Source organism: Gopherus evgoodei, chromosome 9 (genome assembly GCF_007399415.2).
Source record: "Gopherus evgoodei ecotype Sinaloan lineage chromosome 9, rGopEvg1_v1.p, whole genome shotgun sequence".
Taxonomy (NCBI): Eukaryota; Metazoa; Chordata; order Testudines; family Testudinidae; genus Gopherus; species Gopherus evgoodei.
Window position 1 is genome coordinate 107681356 of NC_044330.1, and position 14020 is coordinate 107695375.

The 14020-nt window shown below is 58.3% G+C and overlaps 1 protein-coding gene across 7 annotated transcripts in view; it reads left to right on the plus strand.

Annotated features, from left to right (window-relative positions):
* DLG3 (discs large MAGUK scaffold protein 3) overlaps positions 1-14020 on the plus strand; it is a 192194-nt gene that overhangs the window by 110751 nt on the left and 67423 nt on the right. For all 7 annotated transcript variants that reach the window (XM_030574753.1, XM_030574754.1, XM_030574755.1 and 4 more), the window contains 4 exons: positions 1217-1386; positions 1842-1978; positions 4542-4686; positions 5007-5166. In XM_030574753.1, the coding sequence (XP_030430613.1) occupies positions 1217-1386; positions 1842-1978; positions 4542-4686; positions 5007-5166 (612 nt within the window). The remainder of the gene's footprint in view (positions 1-1216; positions 1387-1841; positions 1979-4541; positions 4687-5006; positions 5167-14020) is intronic.

Below are 14020 nucleotides of genomic sequence, written 5' to 3' on the forward strand. Positions count from 1 at the left end.
TCAGCAGCACTCTGTGGTGCTGTGGGGGAGCCCGGAGCTGGGATAGCCGGGAGCTGCAGGTTGAAACTGGGAGGCGTCGGCAGAGGTCTGTGTGTGTGGAGCTTTTGAGTAGCAGGGTGGTGCTGGCAGTACAAGGAGAGGGGCTGAATTCCTTGCAGGCAGAATGGGGTAATGGGCTGCAGTCGAGGGTGATTTGGGACAAGAGAATTTGGGGACTGCTTTCTTTGCCTATTCTCTTTATCTCCCCCTTTACCACCAATGAGTCATCAGACCCCCTGTCTCCGCTCTCTGTGTCAGGGATCTGCCATGCTTCCCTGTCCCCCAGCTGAGGCGTCTCTTTCACCCCTCTGTCATGCTGAAGGATCCTTCCGGCAGGATCCCCCACTCACCACAGGTGGCGCCTCCTCCTGGCCACTCTGGGGATTAGCTCTTTCCAAGTCCAAGGCCCCCTTCTGCTGCTCATTCCACATCCTGCAGCCGCTCTCTCCAGCAGGCTTAGGCAGTCTTCCCATTCACTGCCCCATGGTGCCACTTCCCAGCGGAACTCGGGCCTGCCCTCTGCTCTGGATTCCAGCTCAGGGACCATCTGATCAGCAGTCAAGGTCTGCCTGAACCTTGCTGCCTTTTCCCTGAGACTTTCCTGCTCCTTCTGGCTCCCCCCACCAGGTCTGCCAGTCCTAACTCCCTCCTCCCGGGGAGTAACTGCAGACTGCTTCCCTGCAGCCCCTCTCTGCTATCAGCTCCCTGGCTTTCTAGAAGCCCCACCTGCTCCCACACAGGTGAGCTTCCCCTAATTAGGGCTTTCTTCTCAGCTTGATAGGTTAATTGGCCCACCTGTCTTCCATTAACCCCTTTGGAGCAAGTGTGGGGTGAACACCCCATCACAGGCCCCTCTCCACCCACCTCCTGCTCAGCGGCTGTGCTTGGCATGAGAGTGTCCGTACTGTAGTCCTGTCCACAAGCCCAGTGTCCTGATTCAGCATATCTGGGGCTCAGTCAGATGGAAAGAGAGAGAACTGTGTTTTCAGTGGAGTTCCCGGGGGTCTGGATGGAGATCTGTAGCTTTGGCTAAGGTGTGGAGTGGTCAGAGGAGATTGGAGGTCAGTGGATGCAGGGGAACTCCCAGGAGATTCTTTAGAGATTTGAGGCAAGAGCTGTCTAAACACTGTGATGAGAGCATCCAGGGTCCAGCCAGTGATGAATGTGCTGCTTGCAGGGTGAACGACTGCGTCCTGCGGGTAAATGAAGTGGATGTCTCGGAGGTGGTGCACAGCAAGGCAGTGGAGGCGCTGAAGGAAGCAGGCCCGGTGGTTCGACTTGTGGTGCGTCGGAGGCAGCCCCCACCTGAGACTATCATGGAAGTTAACCTGATGAAAGGACCCAAAGGTGAAATCTCTTAAATGGCTGCAGTAGCCTAACCCAGCCCCTGTCACCTGGACAGAAATGGCCTTGGGGGCTGTGGGTCAGGACTGAGGGGCTGCAACAAGCTGTGTGGGGCCTGGGTAATCACAGTTCAGGATCAGTGCTGCACAGTTTTCCCTGCGCCAGTTGAACAGAAGTGTGGGTATAGCAGCACTTGGTAGTCAGAGCGTACTGGCCTCTCCATACGTCCCCGTTTGCTCAGGGACCAGAGCCCACCATCCTCTCCATCTGCTCCATGTGCTTAGCCAAGCCCAAGTAACAGGGCACCAACAGGAGGAGCGGCATGAAAGCCTGGATGGAGGCACCAAGGGGAGCAGCCCATTGGCACTGTAAATGCCCCATGTCCCCTGGCAGGCGTTTTCCACTCACCATCTACTGATTCTTCAATCTCCTTTCATTGCCTCCTGTGTTCCCCTCAGGACTAGGCTTCAGCATCGCGGGTGGAATCGGAAACCAGCACATCCCAGGAGACAACAGCATCTACATCACCAAGATCATTGAGGGAGGGGCTGCCCAGAAGGATGGCCGGCTGCAGATTGGGGACCGACTGCTGGCGGTGAGTGCACGCACCTTCCTCTGGGCTCTAGAGACGGACAGAGGGAGGCAGGGATGCCAGGGGATGTCTCTGTGAGGTATCTGCTCTAAAGCCCTCTCTTCCTAGCACTGGCTCTTACTCTATATATAGCCTGGGTTTTCCATTGCTCCAGAGCCCCTTTCTCCCCACCAGAAGAGCACGAACTCTCCTTCCCAAGGCCTGGGCGCCTGGGGTTACATCGGTGTGCCCCAGTGGGCAATGAGCAGGAGTTGTTCGTTTGTACTCACTGACCATTAGATTGCCATAATGACAAAGTCCCACCACCTGGATCCCCATCAGGGCAATGGAGAAGGGACAGGGGAGAGCTTGTCACAGAACAGACCTGTGGGTAGTGGCTGCTTTGCATCACCAGGATGACACAGAGCAGCTGGTGAATGTGGCCTCCTGGATGTAGGATTGTTTCTGGTTGTTACTATCACTGTTTGCTGACAAGGTGAATGTCCTGGCAGGGCTGGGGCCAGGGGCCCTGAGCGAATTCCCAAATATGACATTAATGACGTGCCTGAGATTTGCTGTGCACTGAAGTCAGGGATTCCTACAGCTCCCCGTGGCGGGGAAGGGACCACACTCTGGGCACTGAATGAACAAAGGGCAGCTGGAGGATGATCATGTTCCTGTATTTTGGGATAGCGGTTAGGTGGGGCAGTGAGATGAGCAGCATGCAGACCTGGAGCAGGTACAACTGGCACTGTAAGGAAAAGTTTCTGTCATGAAGATAAACAAATACCCAGTGTGTAAAAGAGGAACAAGGTAAGTAGCCTGACTTCTGTTAGAGGAAGGGACAAGCTGTGAAGCTTCACAGAGCTCTTCCTTAGGTCTGCAGAAGTCAACCAGCATGTCCAAACTAACCACAAGGTGGGACAGATTGTTAAGCATAAGAGGCTCACACATACTGTAGGAGACCACTTAAAGTGAAGTGCGCAACTAAGGGTTAGCGGGCAGAAGGGTGTGTTAAAATGGTTGTAATGAGCCATAACACCAGTGTCTCTGTTAAGACCATGGTTCTAAGTCCTGGGCTACACTAGCTAGGGGTTTTGAACTAAGACATGCAACTTCAGCTACACGAGTAGCATAGCTGAAGTCGAAGTATCTTAGTTCGACTTACCTGGCCGTCCTCATGGTGGCGAGTCGACTGCCGCGGTGCCCCCGTCAACTGCGCGTAGTCCTCCTGGCATGGTGGAGTACGGGTGTCGATCCCCAATCCATCGAACACTACCAGGAGGTCAGGCGGGTAGTATAGACATACCCTTAGTGTCCAGCCTAGTTCTGAATGGAAGTTCCCAGCCTCGTCTCTAGAAGGTGTTATGCAGGTTTCCTGTGAGGACGAGGACTGGGAGGTCAGATACCAAGTGATCCCTTTGAGAAGAGTGTTCACCTACAGGTGACAGGGTGTTTTTGTCTTATTTTTCTTGTGAGTTCATTCGGGAGTGCAGTGATTGTTGGGTTTCACCCACACAGTTGTCATTGGGGCATTGAGCGCACTGGATGAGGTACAGCAGACGTTGCGATAGGCTTGTGTAGGGCCCATGGATTCTGAAAGGTGTGTTGTAGGGGGTGTTGATCATTGTATCAGCAGGGATGTATCTGCAGTTTTGCATCTGTTGTTCTGGCAGGGTCTGGTGCTGCTTTGAGTTGGCGTCTCCTGGTCTGTGTAGAGCTTGCTTCTGATGATGAGCCGGGCAAGCCTGGGGGTTGTTTGGAGGCCAGAAAAGGGGATTTGGGAAAGACTTTTTTAAGGATGTGGTCCCCATCAAGTTTGAGTTGTAATTATTTGATGATATCCGAAAGAAAGGCTTAGGCAGTCCTAAGACAAGAACACCCTGTCACCTGTAGGTGAATACTTTCCTCAAAAGGGATCACTTGGTATCGATCCCCCAGCCCTCGTCCTCACGGGAAATCTGCACAACACCTTCTAGAGACAAGGCTGGGAACTTCCATTCAGAACTCAGCTGGACACTAAGAACCATGGTCTTAACAGAGAGACTGGTGTTATGGCTCATTACAACCATTTTAACACACCCTTCTGCCCGCTAACCCTTAATTGCCCACTTCACTTTAAGTGGTCAACAGCATGTGTGAACCTCTTATGCTTAACAATCTGTCCCACCTTGCGGTTAGCTTGGACATGCTGGTTGCCTTCTCCAGACCTGAGGAAGAGCTCTGTGAAGCTCGAAAGCTTGTCTCTCCCTCCAGCGGAAGTCAGTCCCATAAGAGATAACTGGGACCAACACGGCTGCAAAGAAGCAGTGTTTGAAAGGCCCGGTGAATGGCTAACCTTGCTGCATGCTGCCTGGGAAACAGACTCTAGCTGTTTCTGCAGCTGAGATGCAACCCAGCACATGTTATTGAAACACCACTTGGAGACATGTCGTATCCCACTTCACCAGGGATGTATTAATGAAACAAAACCGGGATCATTTGAACCCAGCCCTTTCTCTCCTCCCCGACCTCTCATCTGCCTCTCATGCCTTTCCATCTGTTTCCTCCGTCTCCCTCACCGCCCCGGGCCTGTTCTCTCTTGCAGGTGAATAACACGAACCTGCAGGACGTGCGGCACGAGGAGGCAGTGGCCTCTCTGAAGAACACCTCCGACATGGTGTACCTGAAAGTGGCCAAGCCTGGCAACGTCCACCTCAACGACATGTACGCGCCCCCCGACTATGCCAGCAGTACGTACGCCAGCCTGCCAGCCTCAGCCCGGCTCCCAGGAGAGCACAGCTGTGCCACAGCGCCAGCGGCGGGAGGGGAAGGCCACAAGAACCCTTCGGGAAGGATGTGGGGGGGAACAGCAGGGCCGAAGGGAGAGGGGCATGTGAGAATGTGAAAGGGAATGGGAGGGGCTTGGGGCACAGGGAGCCCCACAGAGTGTGGGGTACTGTAGAAAAATGTGCACTAGCAATGAGAACACAGGGCTCTTGCACCCCGTTGTATACCAGAGCATCCGGGCCCAGGACTTCTGCTCCTGATTTTGTCTTTTCCTTCTCTCCAGCCTTCTCAGCCTTGGCTGATAACCACATAAGCCATAACGCCAGTCTGGGTTACCTCGGCAGTGTGGAAAACAAACCCACCTACCCAGCCCCCGCACAGGCGACCCCATCTAGGTACTCACCCATCCCTCGACATATGATTGGGGAGGAAGACTTCACCAGGTGAGCAAGGGCCTGAGGGTAGAGACAGCTCAGAGAAAAAGCTCCGGGAGCTCTCCCCCTCCCTCCCTCTCTTCTTTTCCAAGGAATCTGTGGGTGGAGTGACAATATTTATTGACCCAGTGAATCCGTCCCCAGGCCTAGGGCCACAGGTGCTGAGCTTCCTTGCAGCAGGTGCCAGCACAAAACCCCTATTTCTCAGTGGGTTTAGCATTCTTTAAAAGTCGTTGGGGCAGATTCTGCTTCCTCGGGCCTGTGGAAATGCTGAGAGATAAGCACCAAGCTTACAGAGATTGTTTCAGTGGCTCTGACCCCATTCCCCATGTCCCTCCCATTCCCCTTTGCCCCCTCTGTTTCTCTTTGAACTCTTTTGAGACTTAAGTGCTTCTATGTTTCTGATTCTTTGGCTTTCATTTCCTTTGCTCATTAAAATCCTGTAAATGCAAATCACATTTACGGTGGAATCCCACACAGGCAATTCAGGCCGTTCCCCGGCTCAGAGCCCAGGGACGCTCCCCACCAGTGCACTGAAACCTCTGGAGATGATGCTGAGGACCTTCGGGATGATAGTGGTGTAAAAATGTTGGCAGCCCAAGTACATCTCTTCACCCTGGGCCACGCATGCGTTTCTGCTCTGAGAGTCCTGGGTCTTCAGAGGGCTCCTCTGCCATCTGTTCATTTCAAACTGTTCATGCAGCAGGGATTCTGTTAATGCTCTGAGCTCTCCTGCTTCCTGCATGTCACTCTCAGGTTCCTCCTCATCATTAACATCATACACAGAGCAATTCAGCTTGGTTCCAAGTGGTGCCAGCTCTTGCCTCTCTCTCGGTGGAGCAGGGAGCAGAAATGGGTTTGGGGTGAGTTTGAAGTAGGAGGCAAAGCTCTTTGAGGCAGAGAAAGACAAAGGGATTTAGTCACTGTTACTGTGATTGGCTACTCTGTTTTCATCAGACAGCTGGTGTTGGTTCAGGGTTAGAACTGACTTTAGTGTTTGGTAACAGCAGGGCTACAATTGGCTTTAGGGCTGGGGTGATGATGGCAGGGTTAGGACCAGCTTGCAGTGGGGGTCAGGAGGGATGGCAGGGTTAGGACCGGCTTGGGGGGACGGCAGGGCTCGGGGTGGGAATCAGGGGGACGGGAAGGGTTAGGACCGGCTCAGGGGGACGGGAAGGGTTAGGACTAGCTCGGGGTGGGAATCAGGGGGATGGGAAGGGTTAGGACCGGCTCGGGGGGATGGGAAGGGTTAGGACCAGCTCGGGATGGGGGTCATGGGGACGGGAAGGGTTAGGACTGGCTCGGGGTGGGAGTCGGGGGGATGGCAGAGTTAGGATCAGCTTGGGGGGACGGCAGGGCTCGGGGTGGGAATCGGGGACGGGAAGGGTTAGGACCGGCTCGGGGGGACGGGAAGGGTTAGGACTAGCTCGGGGTGGGGGTCATGGGGACAGGAAGGGTTAGGACTGGCTTGGGATGGGAGTCGGGGGGATGGCAGGGTTAGGACCAGCTTGGGGGGATGGCAGGGCTCGGGGTGGGAATCGGGGACGGGAAGGGTTAGGACCGGCTTGGGGGGACGGGAAGGGTTAGGACTAGCTCGGGGTGGGGGTCATGGGGACAGGAAGGGTTAGGACTGGCTCGGGGTGGGAGTCGGGGGGATGGCAGGGTTAGGACCAGCTTGGGGGGACGGCAGGGCTCGGGGTGGGAATCAGGGGGACGGGAAGGGTTAGGACCGGCTCAGGGGGACGGGAAGGGTTAGGACTAGCTCGGGGTGGGAATCAGGGGGATGGGAAGGGTTAGGACCGGCTCGGGGGGATGGGAAGGGTTAGGACCAGCTCGGGATGGGGGTCGTGGGGACGGGAAGGGTTAGGACTGGCTCGGGGTGGGAGTCGGGGGGATGGCAGGGTTAGGACCAGCTTGGGGGGACGGCAGGGCTCGGGGTGGGAATCAGGGGGACGGGAAGGGTTAGGACCAGCTCAGGGGGACAGGAAGGGTTAGGACTAGCTCGGGGTGGGAATCAGGGGGATGGGAAGGGTTAGGACCAGCTCGGGATGGGGGTCGTGGGGACGGGAAGGGTTAGGACCGGCTCAGGGTGGGAGTCGGGGGGATAGCAGGGTTAGGACCGGCTTGGGGGGACGGGAAGGGTTAGGACCAGCTCGGGGTGGAGGTCGGGGGGATGGGAAGGGTTAGGACCGGTTCGGGTTGGGGGGATGGGAAGGCTTAGGACCGGCTCGGGGTGGGGGTTGGGGGGGCCGGGAAGGGTTCGGACAGGCTCGGGGTGGGAGTCGGGGGGACAGCAGGGTTAGGACTGGCTTGGGGGGATGAGAAGGGTTAGGACCAGCTCTGCGTGGGGGTCGGGGGGACGGGAAGGGTTAGGACAGGCTCAGGGTGGGAGTTGGGGGGACGGGAAAGGTTAGGACTGGCTCAGGGTGGGAGTCGGGTGGATGGCAGGGTTAGAACCGGCTCGGGGGGACGGGAAGGGTTAGGACCAGCTTGGGGTGGGGGTCGGGGGGACGGAGAGGGTTAGGACCAGCTCGGGATGGAGGTCGGGGGGACGGAGAGGGTTAGGACCAGCTCAGGGTGTGGGTCGGGGGGACGGGAAGGGTTAGGACAGGCTCGGGGTGGGAGTCGGGGGGATGGCAGGGTTAGAACCGGCTCGGGGGGACGGGAAGGGTTAGGACCAGCTCGGGATGGAGGTCGGGGGGACAGAAAGGGTTAGGACCAGCTCAGGGTGGGGGTCGGGGGGGACGGGAAGGGTTAGGACCGGCTCGGGGTGGGAGTCGGGGGGATGGCAGGGTTAGAACCTGCTCGGGGGGATGGGAAGGGTTAGGACCAGCTCGGGATGGAGGTTGGGGGGACGGGAAGAGTTAGGACCGGCTCGGGGTGGGGGTCGGGGGGGCGGGAAGGGTTAGGACAGGCTCGGGGTGGGAGTCGGGGGGATGGCAGGGTTAGAACCTGCTCGGGGGGACGGGAAGGGTTAGGACCAGCTCGGGATGGAGGTTGGGGGGACGGGAAGAGTTAGGACCGGCTCGGGGTGGGGGTCGGGGGGGCGGGAAGGGTTAGGACCGGCTCGAGGTGGGGGTCGGGGGGATGGGAAAGGTTAGGACCGGCTCGGGGTGGGAGTCGGGGGGGACGGGAAGGGTTAGGACAGGCTCGGGGTGGGAGTCGGGGGGATGGCAGGGTTAGAACTGGCTCGGGGGGACGGGAAGGGTTAGGACCAGCTCTGGATGGAGGTCGGGGGGATGGAAAGGGTTAGGACCAGCTTGGGGTGGGGGTCGGGGGGACGGGAAGGGTTAGGACAGGCTCGGGGTGGGAGTCGGGGGGATGGCAGGGTTAGAACCGGCTCGGGGGGACGGGAAGGGTTAGGACCGGCTCGGGGTGGGAGTCGGGGGGGGACGGGAAGGGTTAGGACAGGCTCGGGCTGGGAGTCGGGGGGATGGCAGGGTTAGAACTGGCTCGGGGGGACGGGAAGGGTTAGGACCAGCTCGGGATGGAGGTTGGGGGGATGGAAAGGGTTAGGACCAGCTTGGGGTGGGGGTCGGGGGGACGGGAAGGGTTAGGACCAGCTTGGGGTGGGGGTCGGGGGGACGGGAAGGGTTAGGACAGGCTCGGGGTGGGAGTCGGGGGGATGGCAGGGTTAGAACCGGCTCGGGGGGATGGGAAGGGTTAGGACAGGCTCGGGGTGGGAGTCGGGGGGATGGCAGGGTTAGAACTGGCTCGGGGGGACGGGAAGGGTTAGGACCGGCTCCGGATGGAGGTCGGGGGGATGGAAAGGGTTAGGACCAGCTTGGGGTGGGGGTCGGGGGGACGGGAAGGGTTAGGACAGGCTCGGGGTGGGGGTCGGGGGGACGGGAAGGGTTAGGACCAGCTCCGGATGGAGGTCGTGGGGGATGGAAAGGGTTAGGACCAGCTCGGGGTGGGGGTCGGGGGGACGGGAAGGGTTAGGACCAGCTTGGGGTGGGGGTCGGGGAGATGGGAAGGGTTAGGACCAGCTTGGGGTGGGGGTCGGGGGGACGGGAAGGGTTAGGACAGGCTCGGGGTGGGGGTCGGGGGGACGGGAAGGGTTAGGACCAGCTCCGAATGGAGGTCGGGGGGATGGAAAGGGTTAGGACCAGCTTGGGGTGGGGGTCGGGGGGACGGGAAGGGTTAGGACCAGCTCGGGGTGGGAGTCGGGGGGATGGCAGGGTTAGAACCGGCTCGGGGGGACGGGAAGGGTTAGGACCAGCTTGGGGTGGGGGTCGGGGGGATGGGAAGGTTTAGGACCAGCTTGGGGTGGGGGTCGCGGGGACGGGAAGGGTTAGGACAGGCTCGGGGTGGGGGTCGGGGGGACGGGAAGGGTTAGGACCGGCTCGGGGTGGGAGTTGGGGGGATGGCAGGGTTAGAACCGGCTCGGGGGGACGGGAAGGGTTAGGACCGGCTCGGGGTGGGAGTCGGGGGGGACGGGAAGGGTTAGGACAGGCTCAGGGTGGGAGTCGGGGGGATGGCAGGGTTAGAACTGGCTCGGGGGGACGGGAAGGGTTAGGACCAGCTCGGGATGGAGGTTGGGGGGATGGAAAGGGTTAGGACCAGCTTGGGGTGGGGGTCGGGGGGACGGGAAGGGTTAGGACCAGCTTGGGGTGGGGGTCGGGGGGACGGGAAGGGTTAGGACAGGCTCGGGGTGGGAGTTGGGGGGATGGCAGGGTTAGAACCGGCTCGGGGGGACGGGAAAGGTTAGGACCAGCTTGGGGTGGGGGTCGGGGGGACGGGAAGGGTTAGGACCGGCTTGTGGTGGGAGTCGGGGGGGACGGGAAGGGCCAGGACCGGCTCGGGGTGGGGGTCGGGGGGACGGGAAGGGTTAGGACCGGCTTGGGGTGGGAGTCGGGGGGGACGGGAAGGGCTAGGACCGGCTCGGGGTGGGGGTCGGGGGGACGGGAAGGGTTAGGACCGGCTCGGGGTGGGAGTTGGGGGGATGGCAGGGTTAGAACCGGCTCGGGGGGACGGGAAGGGTAAGGACCAGCTTGGGGTGGGGGTCGGGGGGACGGGAAGGGCTAGGACCGGCTCGGGGTGGGGGTCGGGGGGACGGGAAGGGCTAGGACCGGCTCGGGGTGGGGGTCGGGGGGACGGGAAGGGTTAGGACCGGCTTGGGGTGGGAGTCGGGGGGGACGGGAAGGGTTAGGACCGGCTCAGGGTGGGAGTCGGGGGGGACGGGAAGGGCTAGGACCGGCTCGGGGTGGGGTTGCTCAGCCTTGGAGCACATTATTGGGTCCCAGTTATAAATAATCAAGAACTGTAAATTGTCCTCGCGTGTCCGCTTCGTCTCACAGCCTGGTGCTGTTGCACTGTGGCAGCAGCATCACATCATGACATGCTGGTCTCCCAGCATCAGTGATTAGGGTGCTCCGTGTTGTGTGAAAGGCGATCCGAGGGCACACTGGGGTTGGGCTGATGTGCGAGGTGAGGGTTGTGTTTCCTTGGCAATGGGAGATGAGCACACACGGTGTGGATACAGCAGCCGATTAGCTGTTTCAGCAGGGAATGGCGGAGCTCCTATGCGTAGTGTCAGCGTTTTGCATTGCATTCGGTCCCGAGACCACCAGAGCTTGGGGCCCCCTTGGCAGCCCTGTGCTGCCACTGGGCCCCGTCACTCAGGTCCAGGTGGCTGGGCTCTGTCCCTGCTTTAATTTCTCTCCCTGAACAGGAGCTCCTGCGTGTCCAGGGCAGTTCAAATGTAGTCAAGCACCTTAGTCCCTCCACCTTGCTCTGAACATGCACGTGTGCCCCCGTAGCAGAGGTGAAAGTAAGCCGGTCCGGTCCGGCATACCGGCAAGAACCAGTACGCCGTGCCAGACCGCACCAGCTTCTGCGGCAGGAATTTAAAGGGCTCTGGGCTGCCCATAGCCCTGGGAGCTCTGAGGCCTTTAAATCCCGCCCATAGCTCCGGCGGCCGGGCTGGGGCCAGGATTTAAAGGGCTCAGAGCTCCCTGCAGCGGCAGGAGCTCCAGGCCCTTTAAATCCCAGCCCCAGCCCAGCAAAGCTTGGGGTTCCCCGCAGTGGCCGGAGCCCCTGGCCCTTTAATTTGCCCCTGATCCCAAGGGGGCTCCCAGCCACCTCTGCAGCTGGGAGCCCCTGATTGATTTAAAGGTTCTGCGGCTCCAGCTCCCCGGGAGCCCTAACATTGGGGGCTATGACTGGAGGCTGTAATGTATCATTCATGTTGGGCCCATTACCGACGGGCTTTTCTGTGTCAGATACGCATTCATGGGGACGGACATGGTTAAAGCAGCCCCTCCTCTCCCTCCAGACCCTTAGCATAGACTAGGCGTGAAGCAGCAGTGACTGGGCCGTTGTTTGTGGTGCAGTGCCAGTGACTGGTCACTAGAGGATGCTACTGCATGCTGCAAAAGACTGCCCAGGAGCCATCAAGGCAGAGGCTGGGGGGAGCCATCTAACAGGCCATTGCCGGCTGCTGCAGTATTCTGCAGGCTTTGATATGTTGTGTGGTGGGCTCTGCCTGAGCGCGCTGCCTTCCTCAGCTATGCCAGCTTCACACTGCATCTCAGTGAGCTGCCTCCAGCACTTGTGTTCTCCGCAGCCAGCCCTGCGCTCACCTCCCATGGCAGACAGTGCCCATGCCGTGCCCCTGCTCTGGCTCATTGTGCAAGCGGCTTCCCTCTCACCCACTCGGGCCAGAAGGGAAGATAGCGGTAACGGAAACCTAGGCACTCGTTAGGCCAGGGGATGTGGGGGAATTGTTCACTGGAGAAGTTCTATCTGAGTAGACACAAAATAGCAACTCATCCTCGTGTACCATGTGCAGCAAAACCACCTTGATGCACTCTGGGCCCTGAGCAGAAGCCAGTGCAGTCTCCACATGCGTTTTACTGCTGCGTGACCAGCAGTCACCTCTAGCCCGGAGGCAGCGAGGGGTCTTTCCTTCTGATGTCACAGGAGCTCTGGTAGCCAGCTGTCCACTGAGTCAGCACTTAGCCCCTGTCCCTGCCTGGGGTGGCACCGCAGGGCGTAGTGTTGGTTCAGGAAGAGCCATTGTTCCTACAGTTAGCACAAACCCCAGTGCCCACCATGCTGCTAGAGAGTGCTGGACTGCTGAAGGCAGCTGGGGTTTTTTGGTGGGTTTTTGGTGGGTGGGGTGGTGTAAGGCATAAAACCAAAGTCCTGGCCTCTCTGTAGTCATTAAAGACCCCGCTGCATTTTGTTTGATATGAGGGTTGGGGCGTTAATGCAGCAATGTGCTCCTCACTAACTGCATCCTACTCTCATGTAAGCGTAAGAGAAGAGAAGGGTGTGAATCATCACTGAGATCTGTTGGATGGATACGAGACTTAGTTCTTCGGGGCTTTATCCTATTCTTCCTATCTATCGCTCCAGGTTCTTATAGAGTGCCCTTTGGTGGGATCTTGTTGTTCTGTCATTCTCTGAATCATCTGGGGCTGGTCACCGTTGGAGACAGGGTACTGGACTGATTGGAGCACTGGGCTGATGCAGAATGCCTGTGTCTATGGTCTTGTGTTTTCCTTCTGTTTTGCATTGGAGACAACAAAAGGAGAGCTGTACGAAGCCCAGAAGATCACCTCTGTATAGGCACAGCTTTCAGACCCAGCATGGCGTGCCTTCTGTTCTCTTTGCAAAGCCAGAGAGCCAAGGACTTTTCACTGTGGACAGAACTCACTGGTTGGGCTCAATGGTGGATCAAACCTCCAGGCCATCAGTGCTGCCCTGCTATAGCAGTGGCCATTGTGATTCCAGGAGGTCAAGCTGTGTGTAGATGTGCGAGCGCTGGGGCCCACAAAGGAGTAGTATGGAGAGGCCTTGCCAAGGCTCAAGGAAGCAGAGCAGGTCTCTGATACAACTGGAAAGTCCTGGATGGTTTTTCTCGCTGATGTTGGTGAACAAGAAAACAAGATCAGACTGTAGTGACATTGCAGCTTTCTTCAACAACAGCAGCAGCTGTAGCATGAACTCCTTAGCAAACCTGCCTCAGATAATAGGATCAACCCTCTTGTAGCTGTTGTTGCAAAAATGCTTAAGTCCAGCTTGAGGGTCCGGGCCAAGGTCTTCCTTGCATTGTAATACAGGAGACACATGGGAATACTCCAGCTGCGAAAGACCATGGTCTGTCATGAGGAGCAAAGGCACTTCCAGACACTACTGTGTCCTGACACCCTTAAGGCATGGTGCATGTGAGTAGCAGGTTATTATGGTGCAGGGGACACACCCGTGTGCTGGTATGGAGAATAGCTCTTCTTGTGCATTTGATCCTGGAGAGGAAAGGGCTGCCTAGAGTGGGACACCAGCTGGAGAAAGTTAGGAGTCTGTGTGGGCTGCACAGCCACCTCCTTCTGCCCTGGAACGTGACTGCAGCCCAGGCTGTTTGTCATGCCCGAGGAGAGGCACTCAACACGGTCTGATTGTGACTGGAGGAAGGAGCCCAGGAACAACCCAGCTGCTCTGGGGCTGGGCCATTGTTTTCTTTCATTTAAAATCTGGATGAAACAGAGGAGAGCTGTCTGCCTGCTTCTGGCTGCCATAGGGTGGGGGATTTCAGCACGCTCTGCAAGGGAAATCTGTGTGTCAGGGGCTGGCAGTGAGCTCCTGTCTGCCATGGAGGTATGCTGAAGTGAGCTCACGCCACCTGCAGCCTGCTTTACCATGGACCCCAGCTGCGAGTGAGTGACGTCCCCTTTTGGGGTGGGGATCTGCTCCTGGAGCTCTTGGCCAAGTCATTCACCTATTTACAAACTAACCCCTCCAGTCCCCTGTGCTGCCAGCCACGTGACGTTTCAAAGAACATAAGAATATAAGAACGGCCGTACTGGGTCAGACCAAAGGTCCATCCAGCCCAGTATCTGTCTACTGACAGTGGCCAATG